General features: G+C 42.4%; 1 protein-coding gene and 1 long non-coding RNA gene across 2 annotated transcripts in view; both read right to left on the reverse strand.

Moving 5' to 3' along the window:
* Positions 1–5,212, reverse strand: part of LOC128635265 (uncharacterized) — a 6,607-nt gene extending 1,395 nt beyond the window's left edge. Inside the window, exon 1 of the long non-coding RNA XR_008398207.1 lies at positions 1–5,212. This exon is cut by the window's left edge and continues 18 nt beyond it. This is a non-coding gene — a long non-coding RNA (uncharacterized LOC128635265).
* Positions 5,213–5,436: 224 nt separating this feature from the next.
* LOC108272386 (lysophosphatidylcholine acyltransferase 1) lies at positions 5,437–19,813 on the reverse strand. The gene is made up of 14 exons (XM_017480781.3): positions 19,439–19,813; positions 13,155–13,294; positions 12,203–12,417; positions 11,773–11,885; positions 11,511–11,571; positions 10,678–10,739; positions 10,344–10,378; positions 9,913–9,967; positions 9,704–9,786; positions 8,709–8,834; positions 7,721–7,868; positions 6,702–6,800; positions 6,358–6,499; positions 5,437–5,936 (listed from the first exon to the last, which is right to left on the reverse strand). The coding sequence occupies exons 1-14, from the start codon at positions 19,562–19,564 to the stop codon at positions 5,776–5,778; spliced, it is 1,566 nt and encodes a 521-aa protein (XP_017336270.1). The 5' UTR covers positions 19,565–19,813; the 3' UTR covers positions 5,437–5,775.
* Positions 19,814–26,316: the final 6,503 nt, after the last annotated feature.

Here is a 26,316-nt window from a genome sequence, read left to right on the forward strand (position 1 = left end):
CTCCTCCAGGTCCTCAGAGAACCAAGAGTCCCAGAGTCAAGTCCAAGGCGAAGTGAAGACGTCCCCAGTTGTTGACGAGGTCTCAGCATACACAGCACCTTCCTCAAAGCGAAGTTAATATCAAAACACACACACACCTCATCAACAGCAGACGGCGCTATTGCTCTGATGTAAACGCCATACTTTATTTATTTATTTATTTTTTTAAAGTTCTTTGGACTGCTGGAGGTTCTAGGTGTCAAAAGGGGTTCTGCTTCAAACCTTTTCTGAAATTAATCACACATGGAATCTTTACCCATAAGGAGAAAATAAAGAACCCCTTTGAGGGGTTCTAGAGGGATGCACGAAGAGTAGTCATGTTTATTTCAAACACTTACGGTACCGGGCAGCCATATGGAATCGGCCAGGTGATGTGACCTCAGCAGAGCAATGTGTATATACACACAGATACGATAACACTTCTATATAAATACATTACATATAAACAATAAAACATACAATATAACAAGCAGCCAGACGTCCTTCATTGTCAACTTTTTGTTTATTTAAGGATTGGAATGATCAGACATTACATGGCAGTCAAAACAAGACAAGTGGAAACATTTCATTAAAAAAAAACAAAAACAACCAAAAAAAAAAAAAAAAAAAAGGTTTCGAAAAGGAAAACGTCTGAGCCATCAGAGAGACGGAGTCTGTCCCTCGTCTTCAGCTCGCAGGAAACTACAGGAATGGACGTGATTGGATGGAAGCCACTCGGAACTCTCGGTGAGGAGTGGAAAACGGTGATAAAAACAGGCAGTGCGTGTCCCTCAGGGCTCCGGGTCCTGATCATCTCCTCGCATGGGTCTTGTTCGGTTTCGACGGTGTTAATCTGTTCATCGGTCACGTGACAAAACTGGCAGTGAAGACGATTTTCTAATATTCGTAAAACATTCCGCAAAACGTGTTCAGAAATCTGTACAAAGTCTCACTCTGCGCTTTACAGGGAGCTGTGTGAAGACGCTGGCCATTCCCAAAAACACGACACGCTCGCCAAATTGGGTTTAAAAAAAAAAAAATCAATAAAGATGAAACGCGGCAACGCAAGATCGCCATCGTGCGTCATCGTGCGGTTAAATAAGCCGACAGCGACAGTGCAACCCACCAACCGGACTTTTTATTTCTGAGTACTTTAACATGTTGATTTATTAAATCGTCTTTGGACAAATTTGGAAGGAAAACAAACAAACAAAAAAAAGGCCGGCAATTAAAAATAATCGACGCTAATAAAACTTTATTAACTTTTAAAATGGAACGACATTGAAGCAGGCAAGTATTACTTCCAACTTTTTGGTCACGATTGTTTGTAAAAAGCGGCATCATCGGCCAAACAGGCGCTTGACAAACCGCGTGATCGAATTTCCGAAGTCGAAAATTAACCCACCGTCGCGCTGTAAAATCGGAATAGTAAACAAAATACGGTAACGAATACATTACCGCTGCAGCGGCTATGTACAGGAGGACGTAGCTAACTCCAACCGAGTCCTCTTGTAAGGGGAACGGGGGCGGGGAATACCACGGTCTTCACACTGGCAACCGTCATCGCGCACTATTGCACAATTCGTTCCAGTCAGAAGAATGAAGAAATGAAACGAACCTTTAAAATAAAATTTAATTTAAAAAAAAAAAAAAAAAAAAAAAAAAAAAAAAAAAGTCTAAAGTGCGCTAAGGGATGACGAGCGTCAACTCTCCGCAAGGTGCGTTTCCGTCCTGTCATACGTTTGGAAGAAAAGCACGTCGAGGACGGACTGGAGTGACGGATTGTCTGTACATTCACTTCATAACTGGTGGGGGGGGGGCGCCGAAACTTGTTACCCGATTTGACTAAAAATATTAAATTACCACAATCATAATAATAATAATAATAATAATATTAATAAGAGGAAGAAGTAGTCGTCTGCGTTATGAAGGAATACAGCATACAGAGGTACAATCTGATTGCACGTCTCCATGGCAGTAGAAATAAACGTCCAAATTTCACAAAAGGTGTTCATGGATAATCGTTCATACGAAAATAATAAGGCAGGCAACGATCCTCATTGTGGGACATTTCCATGAAGGCCATCTCATAATCCTGCTCTCCAGCAGAGTGGTACGTGAAAATAAAAATATACATATATATATATATATATAATGCAAAATGTATATATCGCAATACACTTACAAATAAGAGGAACTTTTCTCTCAGTAAAGCAAAACTTGCTCAAGAATGGTGCCTACATAGCAGGAGACAGCCTCCTCCTTCAAATCGATATTTGACCGGACACCAATCGGCCATCGTGAAATAATGAATAAAGTAATTAAAACCATAACTTTTAGTCAATATTTAGAGTGCGAGTTACATCAATACTCCGTGTAAAAAAAAAAACAAAACAAAAACAAATTGAAGCTGCTCTACGTTTATAAATACTCCCTCAGTCTGAGCGAGGAGTTCTATCTTTACCTGCGCCGGACGTCTTGAAATTTGTCCCAGGAGACGGACGTGAATGAAAAGCCGGCGTCGAGGAAGAGCTTACGAGTCGAGCGCCGCGGTACATCGTATGATCGATTACGCGATCGGCACGCATTCCTACTTTTAATTCATGCGCGGTGACAAGTTCGTATAAAAACAGAGTCTGGTCAAAAATATTCCCCAAAAAATAAAATAAAATAATAATAATAATAAAAAATAATAAATCTATGAAATATTACTTCCAGTCCGCGTGACGTGTATATAAAAAGGTATACGGTCATTTTAGCCACTTTGTTTCAATAGCAAAATAAACACCGGTTACAGTACATTATGATTGTTCGAATGTAGAAAAATGTACAGATCTGTAACGATCCCTTCAGGGAGGGGACGGAAAAACAAACAAAACAAAACAAAAAAGATTTAAACACTCCACAGTGACGACAGGACTTCTTTAAAATAATCCAGCACTTATTAAAAAAAACAAAAAACAAACAAACAAAGTACAAAAATAAAAAAAGGTCTACCTCGTGTGTCATGCAAATTCTAAATAACCCTCCATTATATGACGGGGGGGGGGACACACACAAAAAACAACACAACAAGGAAGTGAAAAATAAATTAAAGAAATAAAATAAAAAATGAAGGGAAACATTTTGAAGTTTCTGGTCCAGAAAATGAAACGAAATCAATGTCAGCATTCGCGTGCTTTAAAAAAAAACCAAAAAAACAAACAAACAACAAAGTAAAAAGGAGAAGCGAAAATACAATCGATGTTATCTTTAAAACATTTTTTTTTTGAATAATAATTGCCTCATAACCTATTTATTTCTCAATTAAAGGTTGTTTTCAAGTTAGTGTTTTTATTTTGGAAAAGGGGGGGCCTTTACATGAACTCTTGAAATGATATCGTAATTACTGAGATAATGAACCATGATAAAAAGTTCCCTTTGCTCTGAAATGGAGTTGAAGCGTGACCTCGGTTTTGCTAGAAGCCTCCGTGTTTCAAAATTCTGAACATCGTTCCCGAGGCACGCGGAGTTTTCGGGTTAAATCGGCTTTCCGCAGAGTGACGGAGAAGAAAGGACAAGACGTGACGAACGTGAAATGTTTTTTTTTTTTTAATTTTTGGTCTCCAGGCTGAACACGAAAAGGTTGAATACCGGACTCCGGCTGGACTCGCGCACACCGCGACGTGAAGACGTGTGCCAATATTTTCATTTCCTATCACGATAACTGATCACAGTTTTACCACGTTATCACGACCTTGTATATAAAGCCTACGATACCGCGATTTTGTTGATGTGGCGCGACAATCTCTCCCGTTGCGGCATTTCAAATCAGTAGGACTTCGAGAAACGCATTTAAAACGCGCAGTATCCTCGAAAAATATAGATCTATATGCGTGCGGATGTTTGTCTCGTAGCTGTCTACATAGCCAATAATATCGCAAGTAAACAAATCGTGAAAAAAAAAAAAAAAAAAAAAAAAAAAAAAAAAAAAAAAAAAAACGACAAGCGACTATAATACATGTTTTTTTTTTTTTTTTTTTTGACTAAATTTACACAAAGTTCTACAATTAAATATTACATCGCTGCCGTGCCAAATGAGTTCGTTTCGGCCGATTAAAGTCGATGAGCGTTTTACGCTAAATTGTGGTGCGACCGTTTACGAGAAACGAAAGAAGTGACGCATTGTGGAAAGATCACGTGCTCGTGTTCGTAGACCGTCACAAGTTGCTCCTGTTGTAACACAAATGCTATTTGAATGCTAAATTTAGCGTAAACACATGATGCGGATGCTAGAAATCCTGCTAGCTAGCGTTAGCTGTACAACATACAATAAAAAAAGTTTAAAAAAAAAAAAAAAAAAAAAAAAGACGACAGGTGAAAATTTAGCACCGTTTAAACAAAAACAAACGCTAAAAAGTTATCGGATCGTCTGGAAATTTAATACAGTGAAACGTTTAGTCGCAATATCGCAGTTTTACACTTTCACCACTAATCTTAAAAAAAAAACAAAAAAAAATAAGACAGCTAGACAGCTTTTTGTTGTGTTTTTTGAAATGCTTGGAGGTTACTTTCAATTGTTCTTAAGTAGGTCCGTGCTGATATGTGATTCCACGCTCGTTAAGATCATCGTTATCGTGTCCTCAAACGGGAGAACGGCGACACCATCGTGATAATATTGTCAGACACTATTGTGATATGAAACGAATATTGGCACAAGTTCATAATGAAAAATTCGTCGTTTGGCGACATGCAAGAGACACGCCTATAAACTTGAACTTCTGACCAAAACCCTGAGCTTCAAAAACAAACAAGAAAGTTCTAGAAAGAACAGTTAAAAAAAAAAAACTAACTAAATAATACATCAGACAGGCTCAGTTGAAATCAGACCAGTCGGATCGTTCCGCACCTCAGATCTGATAAATCAGATTTTAATCACCGGTGCATTCATATCCGAGTAAAAAAAAAAAAAACCCCAACGTGATACTGTGATCGCAAGCATCAAACCCATGCACACTAAAGAAAGGCATCTACAGTTTTTTTTATATTTTTAAAATGTTTGATTTGACCTAGAGTTTTTTGTTTTATTCTCAGTTCCAGCATTTCAAACGTGAAAACTAAACAAGTGCTCGGATTTCAAGTAAAGCGTGATCGGAAATCAGCATCGTTCGGGTCGCGGGAAAAAAAAAGGGAAAAAAAACAAACAAAAAAACAAAAAAAAAAAACGCCGCCCCTTTCTCAAAAAAAAAAAAAAAAAAAAAAAAAAAAAAATCCAAAAAAAATTCAAGAACTGACCGAGGAAAAAGAAGCTCATGGAAGAGTTTTAATAAACAAAAAAAAAAAAAACAAGTTCTTCTCAAGTATGAAAGGATTTTGATTTGTTGCTTGCAAGAACTAGCTGAAATGCTAGCTATAAAAGTTTTCGGAAAAAAAAAAAAAAAAAAAAAAAAAAAAAAAAAAAAAGCGCGTTTACTAGAAAAAATTTTAAGCAACGTGACTTAAGCTAGCTACTGGCTCAAAACTGAATATTTCCAATTGTTTGTATTTCTCTTTCTAAACGATAAACATGTTTTAAATTCGTAAGAAAACGTGTAGCTGTCTCAAACCCCGCCTCCTGTTTTTCATTGGTCGGCGGATGTAATGACTCGTAACCCTTCCATCAGAAGGAATGGGGGGAAAAAAAAAGGGGGGGGGGGGTGGAAGGACAGGCAGCAGGAAAAAATGAGCAATAAAAGAATATAAGCATCACGAGTAAACTCGTCTAGGACCCGACACTCTTCAGTTGGCCTTCTTCTGCCGCTCGGTGGGGGAGAAGTCGGCGCAGAAGCCGTTCGAGGCGACGCCGGAGGACAGGAAGTTGCTGAAGAAGCCCGTGTTCTCGGCGTACAGAAACTCCTCGGCGAAATCAGGCTGCTGCTCGGCAAAACTCTGGAACATCTCTGTCGTAAAAGGTTGCATGGAAAAAATCGTTACAAACGACACTTTTAAAGCTTTTTTTAAATAACTGTTCAGAGCTTTACTTGTAAAGGTTTATAAGGGGTCACGGAGCACAATTTGGCAACACGGAAAACTTAATTCGGTTATTTTACTCCAATTAAATATGATCGAATAGTATAGCTGCACGTATACCGCGGCGTTTAGTTCTTCATCTGTTTTACAGCGTTTCATTTGTTTCTACACGACGGCTGACACAATTATTTTTTTTTTAAAAACAGATTAGGCTAGCTAGCATCAACTTGCTCCGCCCACTCGGATTTGGAGCTCGCTTGCGGAGCTCGAGCCCCTGCAAAAGTACACATCTCGCACCGCGGAAAACACGGACGGCTGAACCTGAAGCCGTGACACTTCCTGTTTTCGTACCGAACGTCACTTTTCCGCTGTTCGCCACGTCGACGGCGCGGAAGAGCCGCGACACCCGGAGCTCCGTCACTCCCAGGGCGGTGTGCAGGATACACTCCAGCTCCTCCTCCGTTACTCCTCCGTTCTGCTCCGCCTCGAACATCTGAGCCAGAAAATCAACAATGAGGAAGCGGGTGGAAGAAAGGGGGAAAAAAAAAAAAAAAGTCTCGAATGTGTCAGACATTTTTTGTCTCTAGTGGGCGTGGCCTAAACGTGCATACGGTTCATTGTACAATTTCTCAACATCACAATGTTTCTATTATCTAAATGAGTGTTGAGAAAACGCAGCAGGAAAACACACACACCGTAAAGGCGAGCTTGATGGTCTCCAGCGTTTTGGTGGGTCTGCACACTACGGAGAAGGCGATGACAAACTCGCGCACGTCCATCAAACCCTCATCGGGCTGCGAGACAAAAACATGACGTTAAAAATGAGAAGAAAAAAAAAAAAAACAACAAAATACACCGCCTGATCATCTCATCCAATAACGAACACGCTGAAAAATCCTCTTTTATATGCACATGAGGCAAAAGCAGGAAACAATACAGCACACCGCTTTGATCTGATTGTAAGAGCTGGGGGGGGGGGGGGGGGCCTCGTGTCTGTGTAATAAATCCCAAGAAACAGGTGTTAACAGGTGCGACGGCAGAAACGTCACAGATACACAGTCCATCATTCGCGTGGTTTAGAGAGAACTGACAGGAAGCTAAAGGCGATCATTTTATTTCTTCATAAATAATTCACAAAAAAAACAACACTTTGTATAAATAAAAACACTTTTGTAGCTGAATAATAATAGAGCTTTCATTCGTATAATACACTTCACAAACTGCATAAAAAATAAATAAATAAAAATGTATTTCACATGAGCGCTGAGCTTTTTTTTTTTTTTTAAACTGGGGGGGAAAAAAAAAAAAAAAAAAAAAGATTGTAATAAAAATAAACAGTGTTTTTATTTCTCCAAACACGGCGTGTTCTATTTGTATAATAGGTTTATAAAAGCAGCTCATATCATTTGCATAAATTACGAAATAATCCGTAAACAAAAAAAAAAAAAGAAAGCTTGTATTTGTAGACAAAAATTGTGTTTTTATTTGCATGTATTTAAAAAAAATTAAAAAAAAAGAAGCCTGGATTGTTTCATGGACTGAAAAACAAACAGCATGCGTTATTTAAATAATTATAGTGTTTAATAGAAATAAACAGCAGCGTTTGCTTATATAAATAGACGGACACGGTGATTGGCGCGCAGGAGCCGAACGTTATTACCACACCCCGGTGACTAAGTGCAGCTGAAAAGCGTGAGTAATGAAGGTCCCCCACCTCGTCGAACAGGGCGAACATGTCCCGCAGGACGTCGGACAGCGGCTGCTCCAGGAAGCGAGCGAACTGCTCCGCGTTCTGCTTTATCCCCTGCAGCTCCCGCGCACGCCGACTGTAATCCTCAATCTCGCTGTCCTCCCGCTTCAGCCTGCGCGTGCACACACACACACACGGATCAGTGTACCAGGTAGAGCAGTGTTTTGGAGATGGAGACTTAACATTTCACATTGTTATGTTAAATAAATAAATAAATAACTAAATCACTCATAGAATAGTGTGAGTGAACACTGAATGATCAGTTATTAACTTTCTCTTGAGTAACACTGACGTCCCCAGTCTTTCGTTGCCCCCGTCCCAACTTTTTTGACACACGTCACGCCATCGGATTCAAAATCGCCTTATTTTTTCCTCCTCCTCAGTTTAAACATTTGATATGTATTCTACGTTCTACTGTGAAGAACGGCCGCGCGTCTGGTTTAAAGTAAAGCGCTCGTCCTGACACGTTAGCGTTTCCTATAGCAGCAGCTCGTTCGCGGCGACGTGAAAGAAGCGCGTGACGCTTTCTGTACGACGGCGTTTAGTCAACGTTTACGGAAGGAGTCCCCGGTGCCAGAGCGGCTCACGCTTTGCGATTTCTCTGGAAGAGAGACGATAAGCCGTGCCTTTCGTTTCCTTTTCCGAAAGATCAGAGTGAGGCGACGACCGTTTAAAGCTGCGGGAGCACGAGCTTAGAACAGGAAGTAGATTGTTTGTCACGGACGTTCCGCTGGAGTGTAAAATGGTGTGGTGCAAGCGGAACAGGACACTCCGGGGCGTGCTGTTATTAGGAAATAATCAACCAGTGTTGTAAAATTAACTCTGCTTCATCTCACACACACTACATATCTGTTGTTGACGAACTTCCACAACAAGGAGTGTATTATTCCCTAAACAGGACTCATGAGTCAGTGATGGTGAGTGCGTGTGTGTGCGCGTGAGTGTGTCTCACCCCATTCTCCGGACGAGTCGGGCGAACTCCAGCAAACTCGTGTCCACCGGCAGTCTGAGCTGTCCCTCCGCCATGGCCAGCTGACAATCCTCAAATGAGTAATCGGTCACGGGGACCTGCAACGCTCTACACACACACACAAACACACACACACGAATTCAAACACAAATCATACTACAGCAAGCGGTAAAAAAATTTAAAAACCTGTAAGAACACTAATAATGAGGCTAATCATTTAGCTATAAAATCAAATATAATGGAAATGCAAAAAAAACCAACAACAACAAAAAAAACAAACAAACACACAGAACCATCCGGAACGTCAACATTTACCTCAGGTGTCATGTTTAATCATTAAAATAAGACTCCACACTGTAATTACAGTCAGCCTCGACTGCTAACTTTCATGTGCTCGGACATTTCGAGGACGCTGCTGCTAGACGACAAGCTAGCTAATCACTGAAGCCAACGACTGAGCTAGTTATCTCTCATATATAGTCGATATAAAGGCGCAGTGACGGTGGAAACGAGACGACATCTTCGAGAATATCGACATTTACCTCAGATGTGTCGGTAAAATAACAAGAAAAAAATATATATATACACTCCTGCTAACCGAACTTTCATGGGTTATGGGTTCGGGAATATAAGGAAACATCCGAAATATTAATGAATAAATCAATGAATGAATCAATCGACACAAGTTCGAGAGCGCGGTTGCTAAAAACAGAGCACAGACTAGCTAATCGCTGAAGCGAACACTTTAGAGGGCTCGCATGCAGTCAATAGGGCTTTTATATGGTTGATGTAAAGGTAGAGAGAAAGTGGAAATGAGAATCATAGGGAATAAATACATCCTTGATCCTGTGTGTACACACACACACACACACACACACACACACACACACACACAGAACAATGTGAGCCCTGCACATGAGATTATGTTTAGGGGAACTGTCTACGTCTCTCTCTCTCGCTCACTCACACACACTTACGAGGCCATGATGCGGCGCACGTTCTGAGCAAACAGCTGTGGGTTCCTCGTCTCCTCCTTGGTAGGGGTGTAGACCGGTAGGAACTGAAACACCACAACCAAAGCATGATCAGCGTTCACACGCTCACTAGATAACACACACTTACATGACACAGTATCAGAACGTTCGCGCGCGCGTGTGTGTGAGAGAGAGAGAGAGAATATCCTCACCTCAATCTCAAACTCATTATGGAGTTGGCACAGGGTGAGCCACAGGATCTTAAACCTGAGGTTTAAAATAAAATAATTAATAATAATAATAATAATAATAATCACGGCAGAACACGCAGATCTCGGCTCCATCTCAAACGTAGCCACGCCCACATCAGTACCGAACACACACACACACACACACACACACACACACACTAAGGAATATTTATTTCATTGAGAAATTTTTTTAATGTGACTTTTGCACCATGGGAACAAACTCTGACACACACCCCGCATACGTGCGTGTGTGATTATATACACACACACACACACACACACACACACACACACACACACATATATATATATCAATCAAACTTCACATGCAACAGTTAAACATCACACTGCAGGTTTTTTTTTTCATAAAAAATAAAAAAGTCAGTACTCACGCTCCAGGACCCTGCCACGTCCAAGTGATGGTGTCCTGGAGAGAGAGAAAGGTGCGTAACACACCAGCGTAACGAGAGCGTGTACTGACCGAGTACATTCAGTTCGTTTGTACACTATACAAACGTTCTAAAACGATTAATACCAACTGAGCATATAGTACTGTTTTTAAAAAAAAAAAAAACATGCAACAATTCCCCTGCTGTCTGATTTGAATCGTTATTATTCTGGTGCTTGGACCCCTATAATCACAAACGTCACCAAGTTCTCAGCAGAATAGAGTTTGAAAAAAAAACAATAAAAAAACCAAAAGGGATTATTGATGATTTATTTTACCAGCTGCTGATTGGGGTATCGAATAACGACCGGCTGTACGGGCACTGCTGGGATAAAAGCACCTGTGGAAGAAGAGAAAACGAAAACGAACAATGATCATCTCAACCAATACATCACTACGTGTATAACGCCACAGTAAAATACCCATTTCATCTACAAGTTGTTATTGTCCGTTTAGCGTCGCTGTGATGTTCAGCGCGAGTTAGCGAGCCATTTAGCCGTACTTAACGCTACGTTTAATAAGTTTACTTTACATAATAATAACAACAACAACAGCAGCAGCTAGCTAACTATTTATATCAAGCTAGCTAGATATTTACCGACTAATTTGTTTATCCCAATAACATTTCTGGGAGCAAAGCTAGCCAGACAGTGACGTTTACTGCCTGACGGTAAAGAACTATTCGCTATTTTCCTAAACATTTCGTGTATTGTCTTTTTTTCCAATCCTTTAACGCAACATGTTTTTCATCTAACTCGTATCTGAACTCCGGGTAGCGTGAGTGGTTGAACGTTTATAGGATTAAATACGGAATTGTGATTGTAACCAGCAGATGAACCGGTTTGATTTTGGAACAGGGTCAAGGTCACAGCAAGGTCAAATAGTTTCCTTTACGTCTGACTAGACTCGCTGGTGGCGGAGACGCCCCGAGGACTCGCTCCTCTGTAATTTTTATTTCCTGTTTGTCAGCACACGAGCACGTTTTAGCCGAACACTCAGTATCAGTACACAGGCAATGGTGAGTCTACAGTTACAGGAGGAAGGAAGTGTGCACGTGTCGTACATGAGCTGAAGCGCAAACACTCGTGTGCACGTGCACACACACACACACCTGGTTTAAACGTGATCAGACAGGACCTGTTCGTGCACGTCCCCTCAGGAAAGATCATTATCTGTGAAAGACCATAAGAAAAGTGGAAAAGATTTAGCACCAAAATATCTTCTTTTTTTTTTAAAAGAAAAAAACAACAACAACGTACTGAATTCCTATTCCATCGCGTGCAGCGTTTAACAAAGCCGAAAGAACGTTTTAACGCTTTATGATACATCTCTGTAGCTTTTGAGTGGGTGTGGTCAAAGACCCATCACTCTACCTGAGGCCACACCCCTTCGGAGTGAGCCCTGCGTTTGATCTCCTCTACGGTTTTCCGGCGCGAGTCCTGATCCGACCTCGACACAAACACGGGCCGGATGTACTTAATCAGAGCTGAAGGAGACGACAAAAACAAGTGAAAGGGGGGAAAACAAACAAAAACAAAACATACACCACCACACACACACACATCACATCTTAAAATGTAACTATTGAGACTCGAAAACCGGCAGCGCAACATCTCTACACCATCTCCCTCATTAAAATGCAACAATATGAAACGAATATACATGAATATGCAAATTAGAACATTTCTCACTAGTCTATTTAGAACAGCAACTGAACAAGCTCATATCAGGCTAGTCTCAGCTCACATGCTTGTTACTACAACGTGCATGTGTGTGTGTGTGTGTGTGTGTGTGTGCACTCACTCCCCCACAGCGGTATGTCCTTGCTCTCAGCTTTCATGACTATGGAGGCCATCGTCATGGTAACAGGCATGGCGTCGAAGTAAGACGAGTGTGGGGCGAGGGTGAGGATGGGTGCCTCGGCGGGCAGGGCGCGGCGACCTTTGACCCGGATCCAGTGGAAGCCGCCTGCGAACCACATGGCCCGCATGATGCAACGCAGGACGACGTCCACCACCCTGAGGAAGACCGAAAAAAAAAAACCCCCGTCACACAAGGGTGTGTGTGTCATGTGACCTGCCTGTAGCCTAGACAACATGGATGGAGAAGACGGTTCTTATTTTAGAGGTGTGAGGAACTCCAGCACTAACAAACAAGCTCTCTGTGTGTGTGTGTGTGTGTGTGTGTGTGTGTGTGCGTGCGAGCTAAACACAAATTCAGTGCAAGTTCAGCAGATCTAGATCTTTAACAATGAACTTCTAAACCACTCGATATGAATAGAGGAAGTGTGTTATGAACTCCAGCGTCAGGCTACACTTCATTTATGCAAATCGCTCTTCACGTTCGTTCGGTTACTCCCCGGGTGTTTAAATGAAATACGCTGCGTGACCACAGCAACAGATATCCACGGAAGGATAACGGAAGAACGATAGAAAAACGGGAAAAGCAGCCAGAGAAAAACGATAATAAAAAGAAAAACGAAAAAGAGAGTAAATAAAGGAGAGAAAAAAAGGAGAGGGGGAAAATGAAGGGAAAACTCGCGGAGAATTCCAGAGAACACTCGAGATTAAGAGATGAAGATTAGTCGCTACAGCTGTGCCAGATGCTGACATTCGACGAGTATGATGTCATTATCGTGGATGTTTCATTAATGAGGTTATCGTATGGATGTAGAAACGTGAAAAAAGGATGTAAAAAACATGTAAATACATGTGTGTGTGTGTGTGTGTGTGTGTGTGTGTGTGTGTGTGTTCACCTCCTCCAGAAGCACTGGTGTTCTACACTGCTCTCACTGCGTCCTAGGGTGGCGATGAAGGCGAAGGGCCACGCCAACAGCATCATGAACGCAGCGAAGAAGAGGCGCACGGGGAACAGGGTCAGCGTCATCACAAACAGCTGTACACACACACACACACACACACACACACAATTACATCACATCATTATTATTTACAATCAGTCGGACATGTAATGAAGGTGTGTAGGTTCATTCAATCGCCCGACACTGCTCGTATTTACAGCCGTATAAAATCGGCGTATGACGAGAACGAGAAGGCTACTCGTGTTAGTGGAGAGGAGAGAGTGGTGTAGCCAGTTCAGATGGAGATTATTAGGGGATGAAGGAGAAGGGCCAATGGGGGAATTTGGGCAGGACCCCGGGGTTAAACCCCTACTCTTTTACCTTAAGTGTCCTGGACCACAGAGAATCAGGACCGAAAGACAGTGCTGTTTTTACAGTATAGTGTCCCCGTCACTATATCGGGGCATTAGACCACAGGGTGAGCGCCCCCTGCTGGCCTCACTAATACCACTCCCTGCAGCAACCTAAGTTTTCTCCAGGAGGTCTCCCATCCAGTTACTGACCAGACTCAACCCTGCTTAGCGTCAACGGGAATCCAGGCGAGAGCTGCAGGGAGATATGGCTCTGACAGATGTTTTATTACGAATGGAAATATGGCTTTAATGGCATATGCACATGCATATTTTATGTGTGTATCTCTCTCTCACAGAGTTTCCACAGGGAAATTTTGGTGCTGGTCGACGTGTCGAGGAATGATTAAGTTTAAAGGGACAAACTGGAAAAAGTCAGATCATCTTGCTCCGATGTTTATTTTGCACTGGAACGTTTTGGACTACGCATATATGCGTAATCGCTGTATGCGATTGTGGCGGTGAGTGCGTGACAGAGCTTCAACGGTTAGCCTTATGTTTACTTATATGTCTGTTTGTGCTTCCATTGTCTCCTGTAATGACTGAGCAAGCGAGACAGAGAGAGAGAGAGAGACGACCAGTACAGAGACGCGTGTTGTTGAATGGGGCGGCTGAAAAGTGAAAGTGACATTGGAGAGGAACATTAAAAAACAAATTTTGTGCAGAGAGAGACCTTATGTAGATGCGTACTTTGACTAACGTCTGCTTCGTGTTGATATTTTTACCTGACGCCGTGTATAACGAGCTTTTAGTTTATCCGACGTTGGTCAGCTACATATAAATAAAAAACACACGCACAACCCCAATTCGGAAAGAGTTGGGACAGTGTGGAAAACGCTAATAAAAACAAAGAGGAGTGATGTGAAAGGTGGTGATGTGAAACAGGTGAGGCAATCGGCTAATCATAGTATATAAGGAGCCTCCAGAAAAGGCCGAGTCCTTCAGGAGCGAGGACGGGTCGAGGCTTGCCGATCTGCCAACAGATGCGTCAGAGAACACTTTGAGAAGAACATTCATTCCCCAAAGACAAATCGGGAGGATTTTGGGCATTTCACCTTCTACAGCGCAGAATATAAATAAAGATTCGAGGAATCCGGTCGAATCTCGGTGCGTAAAGGGCGAGGACGAAAACTGCTTCTGAACGCGTGTGATCTCCGATCCCTCAGACGTCACGGTCTTAAAGACCCTCATGAGTCTGTAACGGAGATCCTGACATGGGCTCGGGAATACTGCGGTAAACCTTTGTCAGTCGACACCATTCGCCGCTGCATCCACATATGCAAGTTAAGGCTTTACTATGCAAAGCAGAAGCCGTACAGCAACACTGTCTAGAAGCTCCGCCCACTTCTCTGGGCTCGGTCTCCTCTGAGATGGACAGTAGCACAGTGGAATCGTGTTTTGTGGTCTGACGAGTCGACATTTCAAATGGTTTTTAGACGAAACAGCCGTCGTGTTCACCGGGGTAAAGAGGAAAAGGACCGTCCGAGCCGTTATCGGCGTCAAGTCCGCATGCTAAACTTAACCAACCGCTAACGCCTATCGAACGGCACTTTGCTGAGAAAGTAGGTGGATATGTTTACTGCTGAAACGTGAACGAGTGAACGCCGAAGGTCTTCGAGCGAGGTCTTAACCCTCCGTGAGGGTTAGTTTTGTTAATTACTACCCAACTGATTCTTCTCAAAACACTAAACTAGCAGCAAGCATTCAAAAATATAGGCATGAACACTCCCCACTTTTCACACGACAACAGAGGAAGAAAGGAACAGAGGGAAAAAAAGGATAGAGAACATATGACAGGAATAATTTAATTGAACGCAAAAAGGAAAAAAAAAAGAAAAAAAGATGTGAATCATTTAATAAAAGAAAAGAAGAAAGAGAGAAAAGTAAAAACAGAGGAACAGGAAGACAAAAAACAAGGACAGGAAGATCAAACACTGAGGTTTTTTTTATTTTTATTTTTTTAAAAAAAGGGGAGAACATAAAGGGAGAGAAAAGAAAGCATGTGTTATCACAGATTTGTAAACAATTTTAGCGTTTAATAAACAATCGATTAAAAGAAAAGGAACGCCGGAACTTGTCCAGTGATCCGATTTGAACGCTCGTCTCTCTGTTACACGCAGCCACGGGTTTATTTACGGCGCTTATCACTAAAGCGCCATTAAAGTCTCGCCGTTATCTCGAGTCAACGTTTACCTCGGAGATAACACCGCTAGCTTACTGATAACCGTCTGTTAAGAGCTAATCCCGGCTTCAGAGAGGACAGAGCCAGGTTTCAGGTACAAACCGGTATTACCTGCGCCGCATCACCGCGAATGACTTCCTCACGTGAAAGAGATGGCGTGTATCGAGTGACACTAAACGGACAAAAACTCCCGCTGAAGCTAAAGACTATCGTTGAACTGCATCAGTACCTGTGAATGAGCCGTTACTATAGAAACGTGTCAGAACCAGTGCGTTAAGCTCAAGCTGCGATTTGCTGCTGTTCTAGAAAATTCATCGACACCTTCTGACCAATCACAGTTCGGCAGCAGGGCCACGACGATACGACACGCTTAAACGTATCTTTGTAGACGTGAAAGCTTTTCTAGTATTTTGTTTACCAAATCTACATACGTACACGTATTGTGACACGTCGTGTCGAGACGCTGTTTTTCGGCCGAGACACGTATTCACACGTTCCCGAAGCTTTAGAAATCTTCCTCTATTAATCTCGTCTTTTTCTCCTGGGAGGGAAACATTAAAAGGTTCCTAGAAAGCTCATCCCTCGCTTTGTCTGTGCCCCAGACCTTTTGTGTTTGCTGTAAGGTGCGAGGCGCGAACGAAAAGCTGCGCTGCGTAATTGTGTGGTCGGAGCAAGGATGGAGAGAATAAAAAACGCTGAAGAACGTGAAGGACGGTAAACCTGCCACACGAACCGTCCTGAAATCCTTATCTATCCATCTCTCCATCCGCAACTCTATCCATCTCTCCATCCGCAAATCTATCCATCTCTCCATCCGCAACTCTATCCATCTCTCCATCCGCAACTCTATCCATCTCTCCATCCGCAACTCTATCCATCTCTCCATCCGCAACTCTATCCATCTCTCCATCCGCAACTCTATCCATCTCTCCATCCGCAACTCTATCCATCTCTCCATCCGCAACTCTATCCATCTCTCCATCCGCAACTCTATCCATCTCTCCATCCGCAACTCTATCCATCTCTCCATCCGCAACTCTATCCATCTCTCCATCCGCAACTCTATCCATCCCTTCCATCCGCAACTCTATCCATCCCTTCCATTCTCAAATCTCTCCATCCCTTCCATCCTCAACTCTATCCATCTCTCCATCCTCAAATCTCTCCATCCATCCATCCTCAAATCTCTCCATCCATCCATCCTCAACTTTATCCATCTCTCCATCCTCAAATCTATCCATCCATCTCTGCATCCCTCCATCCTCAAATCTATCCATCAGCCCATCCCTCCATCCTCAAATCTATCCATCCCTCCATCCGCAAATCTAACCATCTCTCCATCCTCAAATCTATCCATCTCTCCATCCTCAAATCTATCCATCTCTCCATCCGCAACTCTATCCATCTCTCCATCCGCAACTCTATCCATCTCTCCATCCGCAACTCTATCCATCTCTCCATCCGCAACTCTATCCATCTCTCCATCCGCAACTCTATCCATCTCTCCATCCGCAAATCTCTCCATCCATCCATCCTCAACTCTATCCATCCTCAAATCTATCCATCCATCCATCCATCCATCCATCCTCAACTCTATCCATCTGTCCATCCTCAAATCTATCCATCCATCTCTCCATCCCTCCATCCTTAAATCTATCCATCAGCCAATCTCTCCATCCTCAAATCTATCCATCCATCTCTGTATCCCTCCATCCTCAAATCTATCCATCAGCCCATCCCTCCATCCTCAAATCTATCCATCCCTCCATCCTCAAATCTATCCATCTCTCCATCCTCAAATCTATCCATCTCTCCATCCTCAAATCTATCCATCTCTCCATCCTCAAATCTATCCATCAGCCCATCTCTCCATCCTCAAATCTATCCATCCCTCCATCCGCAAATCTAAACATCTCTCCACCACCAACTCTATCCATCTCTCCATCCTCAAATCTATCCATCTCTCCATCCTCAAATCTATCCATCCCTCCATCCGCAAATCTAACCATCTCTCCACCCCCAACTCAATCCATCTCTCCATCCTCAAATCTATCCATCCCTCCATCCTCAAATCTATCCATCCCTCCATCCTCAAATCTATCCATCAGCCCATCTCTCCATCCTCAAATCTATCCATCCTCAAATCTATCCATCTCTCCATCCTCAAATCTATCCATCTCTCCATCCTCAAATCTATCCATCTCTCCATCCTCAAATCTATCCATCAGCCCATCTCTCCATCCTCAAATCTATCCATCCATCTCTGCATCCCTCCATCAGCCCATCTCTCCATCCTCAAATCTATCCATCTCTCCATCCTCAAATCTATCCATCAGCCCATCTCTCCATCCTCAAATCTATCCATCTCTCCATCCTCAAATCTATCCATCAGCCCATCTCTCCATCCTCAAATCTATCCATCTCTCCATCCTCAAATCTATCCATCCACCCATTCTCAACTCTATCCATCTCTCCATCCTCAAATCTATATCTATCAATCTCTCCATCCTCATATCTATCCATCCACCCAGTTCTCCATCCATCCGGTCTTTCTAGTTGTGTCTCAAGTCCAACATCCACAGAGATGCTAGTTATTTGGTCAAAACGAACAACATCCCCGCTTTCTCAAAAGCAGAACAACAAACCGACTAAAATTCTATTTCCTATTTTTTTTTCTTCTTTAAGTTCCTGTTTTGGCAGGAAGTCGGAGTTTATCTAACTATTAAATCCTCTTAAAAGAGCTTACAGCAAGTCAAACGTTAGCTAGCGCAGCAGCACAGCTAGCCGAGGCGGTGAGAAAGGCCCCGAGTCAAGCCGCTAACGATAAATAAAAACCTGTGGAGGAGAAGGAGGAGGAATAAATACACAACAGGAAACCAAACCATAATACAACGACACTAAACTAACTATAAATACTTGAAAAAAAAAAAACACAACAACACGGATATGTATTAAAATGAGAGGAAAGGGAAGAGCTCGCGAGCACTAGCTAACTTCATTTAGCTTAAGATTAGCCAGGATGTTAGCATCGGGGCTAAAACGCAATAAACTAAATAAAAACAAAAACAACCTGTAGCGTTTAAAACTGAAGTATTTCATTGTGATGTGAAAATGAGTGCGTTTTATATTCGCGTTAAAACAAAACATGGTGCATTATTATTATTATTATTATTATTATTATTTGTTTTAGTGTACTGACTTATTAGAACACAGTTTAAACAACTGTTGCACTCGGAAAAGCACTTAAACTCTAATGAAAGTTATATAGAGATATATGTAGTTTTTTATTTTATTTTAGGTGTAAAATTTGTTTTATCTTAAAACCCTGATTTTTTTTCCCTCCATATAAACGCATGAAGGAAAAGTGCAAATTACAAAGCCAAGGCCAATGCATATGGAGTTAAACATACGCAGCAACGCAAATGAGGCAAAGCACTATTTAAAATATCTGTATAATAATGTGTGTTTATTTATCTTTAATCTACAGCTAGAGAGAGAGAGAGAGAGAGAGAGAGAGAGAGAGAGATGTTCCTGTGTGCACGTGCATGAGGTCCTACAGCAGGCTAATACAGTGCATGGGTGTGATGTAGCATCTTGGCGCATCTTTTGCATGAAAATGCAAAACCAAAACAGCCTGAAGATCTCACCTTGAGCTTCTGAAACAGTGTAAACCTCAACTCGTGCACAAACGGGTTCTTTAAAGGGAGAGCCAGCTCCTTTTCTCCAACCTCTCCATCCATCCCGCGCCGCTTTCTGCAGTCCGGCAGCCTCATCTTCTTATTCTTCTTCTTCTCCCCACACACGCGCACGCGCACACACCAGCCCAAATCACACTCGAGTTAGCGACACGAGCGCCTTTTCCGCACCTGAGGGTTTATCCGAGTGTCCTTGCGGGTGAGAGAGAAGTCTGATGTTAATCGGATCATGTGTTTCTCGTGCGCAACAGTCGCTACAATCCCGCTGGATTATCAGACGCGCACAGGCTTCTGGCCTGAAGTAGAAAGCAACGCAACTGCGCATGCGCGGTCCGGTTGCGTCTCAAATCGACGCCTTTTTTTTTGGTGACGCGCCCTCTCATTATTGCTCTTACCTTTATTTATTTATTTATTAATTTATTTATTTTTCTTTGTTAGCCGTGTCACCGTCTTGAAGTGCTTATAAAGTAAAATAAATTAAAGCTGGTGTTTCTACACTTTTTCTACTTCTATTTCAAACAGCGTGATACAACTGCAAGGAAGAAAAAACACTCAAATTCCGGCTTCTGCGTCTAAACGAAATGGACGCGGATCATCGACGTCTGTTCAGTTCGTGTAGAAAACTTTTCTTTTCACCTAAAACCAAACTCAAAAGCAAGTGACGTTTTTAAAAGGTGTAGTGTTTGGGTTTCGGCTCAGAGAAAGGTTTTTAAAATGTATAATTCTTTTCGTATCGTGTTTACATTATTCATTTTATTTATATGTAATTTAATAATTAAATAACATGATTAAGCTCTCTCTCTCACACACACACACACACACACACACACACCTGTGCCGCCCTCTGGTGGTGGATAAACGCATTTACACGTCATTATTAAAAGGGGAAAATAATATAGATTTGCTGCCCTCTTGTGGCCAACAGCCGAACTGGCATCTAATAATGAGTCAGGTCATCTGACTCAACTCACCAATGAGAGTCGATTCCTTCGACATGAAAACGGATCATCGCGATTTGAGGCTAACATGGACACATTTTTTCGATGTATTATTATTATTATAATTAAAATAATAATAATAATAATAATAATAATAATAATAATAAATGTATATATACATATATTTATATTTTTTTAACCAATAATAATAGATAACGATATAGGAAGATGAGTCGCGTGATTCAGTGCGATGTCTAAACATAAAACATTACCGAAGGAGACAGTCGAGAGAAATGATTCAATCACCGCGACTCTGTTTCCGACACCGTGATCAGGATGAAAAGGTCACAGAACATGAATTTGTTCACGCCAAAGAAACAGTTCGGATGTTTTAAAAACAAAAACGTTTCCATGGAATCATTTCGAACATTAAATCAATAGCAAGCGTAAGGATATGACGTAAATCTAACTAAATATATTCGAGTCGACTCTCAGGGTTGAGCTAAAAAGAGCCAGATCAAAGAGCCGAATCTCTCAGAACGACACATCAGCAGTGTTACTATATAGAGCACGTAAACACCTATTCTGTCCCAAACCATAGGCCCTATTCACTACACAGGCCACATACAGACATTATCATGTGGCCGATATGATGACTATTCACTGGTCCTATGACTAGTGGTTTGGGACACGTCCACAGTAGACTGAGGATATTTAGGTGGCCTATATAGTGAATTGGACATGTGGATTGGGACATGCCCGCCCAGTGTAGCGGCTGTTGTACATGGTGTTGTTTAAGCGACCTATACAGTGCATAAAACGTGATTTGGGACACACAAACAGTGGACCATTATGATGTTTATGTGGCCTACATAGTGATTAGGGTGCATGGTTTGGGGCGTGTCCACAGTAGACCGATAATGGAGTTTATGTGGCCTACATAGTGACTAGAGAGTGTAGTTTGGGAGACATCCACAGTGGCCTATATAGGGAATAAAACGTGTGGTTTGGGACACGTCGGCGCTTTTCATAGTCGATGGTGTTTATGTGGCCTTTTTAGTGAACAGGACATGTGCGGTTTAGGACACATCCACAGTGGCCTATACAGTGAACAGTAGGTGTGGTTTGGGACACGTCCACAGTGGACAGATGATGGTGTTTATGTGGCCTTTATAGTGAACAGGGTGTGCGGTTTGGGAGACGTCCACAGTGGCCTGTATAGTGAACATGGTGTGTGGTTTGTGAGCTGTCCACAGCGGACAGATGATGGTGTTTATGTGGCCTATATATAGTGAACAGGACGTGTGGTTTGGGACACGTCCACAGTGCGCTGGCAGTATACCAGTCTTTTCCACGCTCCTCTCTTTTCCTCTCCGTAGGGAAACAGTGTGTGTATAAACCGCCACGTCTCATTCTCATTCCAAATGTCATCGGGATTGATTTTTACAGCTGAATTACAATTCTAATCATCGGTGTAGAACGGCGTGTAAAGCCGCCGCCGGCCCTCGGGCTACGCTCCCAAATTGAACACGGCCTGAGAAATTGTATCGGCGCCGAGAACACGTTGTTTACTTCATGTCTTTAAATTGCATTTCTTCCGCTTTAATTTCCACACAATCCTGGGTTTTTTCCCCTGTCTTTCCTCCCTCTACTTTTTTCCCAGCAGCCTCGGCGTATGCAAATGGCACGACCCGAGGCGTGCTCGGGAAACTCGGCGAGCGACGCTTTCCACGCTCAAAATGGCGTCCAATCAGACGGAGGCACAGGAGCGTGACCGCTGTGTTGTAGGAGAGGATGTATGATATTATAACTCAATATAGCCACATGTTTTTCCACATCAATAAACCAGAGCAAGAGTTTAGAGCAAGTGTACACACACAGGAAGTACACACAGGAAGTACACACAGGAAGTACACACAGGAAGTACAGGCAGACGCAAAACCCCAATACAATCATTGGGCTCTCGGTGTCCAGGGCTAGCATTCATAATGTGATATAAACTCCCGTCATTAAAACTCGTTTATGTACCATAACCATTCTAGCAAATAAATAAATAAATAAATACATACATACATTTAGCATAAAAATGTAAAGAAATAGAATAAAAATAAACTAAATTAGCATCATGTTAGAATAAAAAAACGTTTTAGCAAGAAAAAAATGCCAGCATAAAAAGAAAAACATCAGCGTAAAATTAACATGAACGTTATAAAAAATGAAAATAAATAAAACAAATAATAATGCCTAATAAACATCTCTCTGCGTTAATTTGAATATACATGAATATGCAAATATTCGTAAACGCCCCCCAAAAATAGCCCAAACCACATCATGTTATGTTATAATTACCAAAACAGAATGTTACCATGGCAACCACTAGCTATTTATTGTTAAAACGATCTATCCTAGCAATCTTTTACAATATGAGAACGTTCCTACATCCCAGAATGCACCGCGCTCCTCAAAGCAGAGATTTTTTATTTATCTCTCTGGTTGATGAGTGTGGAATGCGAGCGGAGGACGTGGAAGGAGAGGAAAACGTGTTCCACTCGTCCGGCATGGACAGACTCGAGTGTTCGCCGAGTGGGAGCTGATTTTCTCCCATGAGCGAGTCGAGATAAGAGCCACGGCGTCGTTGACCTCTGACTCGGTTCTTATTTTAAGGTTATCCGACTCGGGTGGGAGGGGGACGAAAACTGCGGCCTGTCCGTCTACCTTCACCTCACAGAGTCGAGCGCGTTCATCTGGTTTAGCGTTCAGAGTGATGGCTGTGTCCCAAATGCTAGTTAGCTAATGACCATTAAAAAAAAAACAACAAAACAAAACCAAGAACGAGCTTAAGTTTCTAGAGATTTCTGAGCTTTTCTTCATACTGACGTAGCGTCTAGATTACCCAGAATGCACTATGAGCAGTGCGACAGTCATAAAAAAACACAAAAAGTTGGTCGTTATCTACAGCTAGCATAGTGTAGAGTGTGGTAATGTACGTAGAGCACTAATGTCAAGACGTGCTAGTCAACGATTAACGGACTGGCTAGCAGACTTTTAGCTAGCTTAAACAAGCCATTACTGGAATAGAAAGAATTAGCATTTGGCAATTACCATCACCTCTGTTATCTCTATGTAAACTCTAGTCATGATACGAATACAAACGGATTTAATTAGCATTTGTTTTACGACTGCTTAAAAAAAGTACGGGAAATAAAAAAAGAAAAAAAAACAATTAGCATTTGAAAGCTGTTTTGCTAATTCGGAACTTTTCCACGGTGTCACAATTCACCTCAGGAGCAGATTTATTTTCTCTCTAAGATTTCTTTCTTCTCTTTATTTATTTATTACCCCCTCCCCAAAAAAATGTCCACAGACACTAACCACAAGTGTACGTTACCACGGCTACAAAACGCTAACCCCGGAGCCCAGTGTAATACAGGACGTACGCACCGATGAAGTGACCTTGACCTCGTCCTCTACCCTGCCATGTCTTTCAGCGGCGTGAGAAACGGACAGCAGCGCGTGGAGACGCTCGGAGCGGGACAGGGTTTGGCCGAGCATCTGCGCCGATGACGGCCGAATCAAAGTGAGGAGGGGAAAAAAAATCATATCAGCTCGGGTTTCTTCCTGACGAGAAGAACAAAAACGCTCCTGTTAGTCAGAGCTCGAGTGCGAACAAGTGTCTTTCGAGCCTGAAAAAAGCATCGGGGCAGAATGTCTCGTCTCACACACATATGCTAACGCCAGCTGGCTAGTAACTCCCTGTCAGCGAGTGTTAGCTGAACAAAAGCTCCTCAACACAGCTTTACCTTAGTTATCGCCTTCTTTTGAATACTTTCACTTAAAAGTAGACCTAATCGGCCCTTTCGGCTAATTATATTCATCTGCCACAATCATGCTAACCAGCTAGCTGTAATTTACCTTATTTTTTTATAGCACTATTAGCTAATTAATGTTTAGCTAACAAAGATGAGTGACTAAATGTTTAGCTAGCGCTCCAGAGACAGCTGCTGGATATTAAGCTAGCTAATCTAGCGTTTACGCAAAGAGTCACTCTTTATTTTTTTACAATTAAAAAGTATTTTTCGGTTTATTCGAATCCGGCGTGCGAGCACGACACCTGTGTGAAACTTCGGGAGTTTGGTGTAAGCAGCATAAACAACCGGCACGGTCTATGGTGTCGTTATGGACGTTTCCCAGTAATTAATGTAGAGAATAAACACAACGCGAATACGCATCAGAACGTAGAGATGTACATTTATACAAATTAAACCGAAATATCGCTTATGGGTATTTCTTAAGGGGTTTTTTTTTTTCAAATATAAAAATCAAATATATGATTGAAAAAAACTCTATTATTATTATTATTATTATTATTATTATTATTATTATTATTATCGTTATTGATTAGGTCGAGCAGGCTGGAGCTCCTGGGGATGTTCGGTTTCTACAACATCCAGCTGGGGGAGCTCTAGTGATGTTCATTCATCTGGAGAGAGAGAGAGAGAGAGAGAGAGAGAGAGAGAGAGAGAGAGAGAGAGAGAGAGAGAGAGAAACAATAAGAATGAGGGAGAGAGAGAGAGAGAAAGAGAGAGAGAAACAATAAGAGTGAGAGAGAGAAAAGACAGATAGCAAGAGAGACAGAAAGAAACAATAAGAGTGAGAAAGAAAGAGGGGGGGATGGGGAAGAGAGACAAAAAGAAACAATGAGAGAGAGAGAGAGAGAGAGAGAGAAACAATGAGTGAGAGAGAGAGAAGGAAAGATAGAGCAAGAGAGAAAGACAGAAAAACGATGAGAGAGAGAGAGAGAGAGAGAGAGAGGGAATGGGGAAGAGAGACAGGGACTTGCCTTTAAATAAAACTTTATTGGCAGAAAGAGAGCGACAGACAGAAAGAGAGAAAGAGAGATAGAGGCAGAGAAAAAGAGAGAGAGAGAGAGACAGAGCAGTCTTTTTTCTGTGAGCAGTCTGATCTATTTTCTGTAGGTGTTTTGACACAAGGACAATCGTGTCAGTCGAATAAACGAGGCTCTGTGTTTAACCGGGACACGTCGCAGGTTCACTCGCAGGTTCTGTTTTAATTCAGTGCGAAACGTCGCACTCGATGTCCAGGGACACGAAATATAAAACAACAAATGAGAGCGTCTCAGATTGGATTATTAAATGATCCGATTATTAAGCCTGTTTCTGCAAGTCGTCTTACTTCAAGCATCGGGGCTTTGTTTTTCTAGGAGGCAGCACCCTTGATTTATAAGCATACATTAAAGGAAGGAGTCTCCAGTGCCAGTCAGCGCGGCATGTTCACGCCAGCACGACACGGAGCATCTCTCCATAGACCGTCATACGTCCGAATCGGTTCCCTTCCAACATGGCCGACGTATCGCCAAAGCTAGCAACAGCGGCTAATCGTCTGTCGTGGACGCCACCTGGTCACGCTTATCATGAAGGGCTTCAGGTTGCAGCTCCTCCACTCAAGCCTGAACACCTGCTCCTCCTCAGTGCCTCGCGTCACGCTTATGAAAGGACGTTTTGAGCGAACCTGATATCCGGGCGAACAGTCCGTATCACGCCCTTTGATTTCCAGCCAAGCCGAGCACACCGGGGTTTCAGAGAGCCGGGAGAATGAACTCGAGTACTTCGAGTGAACGGACAGAGACTCTCTCTCTTCTGTCTTCTCTTCTGTCCGTGGCGTCCTGTGCTGAGAGAAAGACAGCTAGGAAGATAAAAGGCGCCAGATGGACGTCGCTTCAAAATCAGTTCATCTCCTGAGGTTTCATGTAAAACACAGGAAACATGCTAGTCAAACCCTAGCTACGGCCAGTGACTTGCGTCGTTATGTGGCTCCTGCTTGATTAGATTGAAAACCTGCACCCACACCGGCCCTTTGCGGATACGACTGAAC

This window comes from Ictalurus punctatus, chromosome 1 (genome assembly GCF_001660625.3).
Source record: "Ictalurus punctatus breed USDA103 chromosome 1, Coco_2.0, whole genome shotgun sequence".
In the NCBI taxonomy this organism is placed as follows: Eukaryota; Metazoa; Chordata; class Actinopteri; order Siluriformes; family Ictaluridae; genus Ictalurus; species Ictalurus punctatus.

What these genes read in the sequence shown, in the direction of transcription:
- LOC108272386 (XM_017480781.3), bottom strand. Translation starts at nt 19,564, where the DNA reads ATGAGGCTGCCGGACTGCAGAAAGCGGCGCGGGATGGATGGAGAGGTT. An exon ending in CCGAAGGGGTGTGGCCTCAG is followed by an intron (nt 11,572 to 11,772) that starts GTAGAGTGATGG and finishes GGTCTTTCACAG; the next exon opens with ATAATGATCTTTCCTGAGGG. An exon ending in CAGCGGAAAAGTGACGTTCG is followed by an intron (nt 5,937 to 6,357) that starts GTACGAAAACAG and finishes CTTTTACGACAG; the next exon opens with AGATGTTCCAGAGTTTTGCC.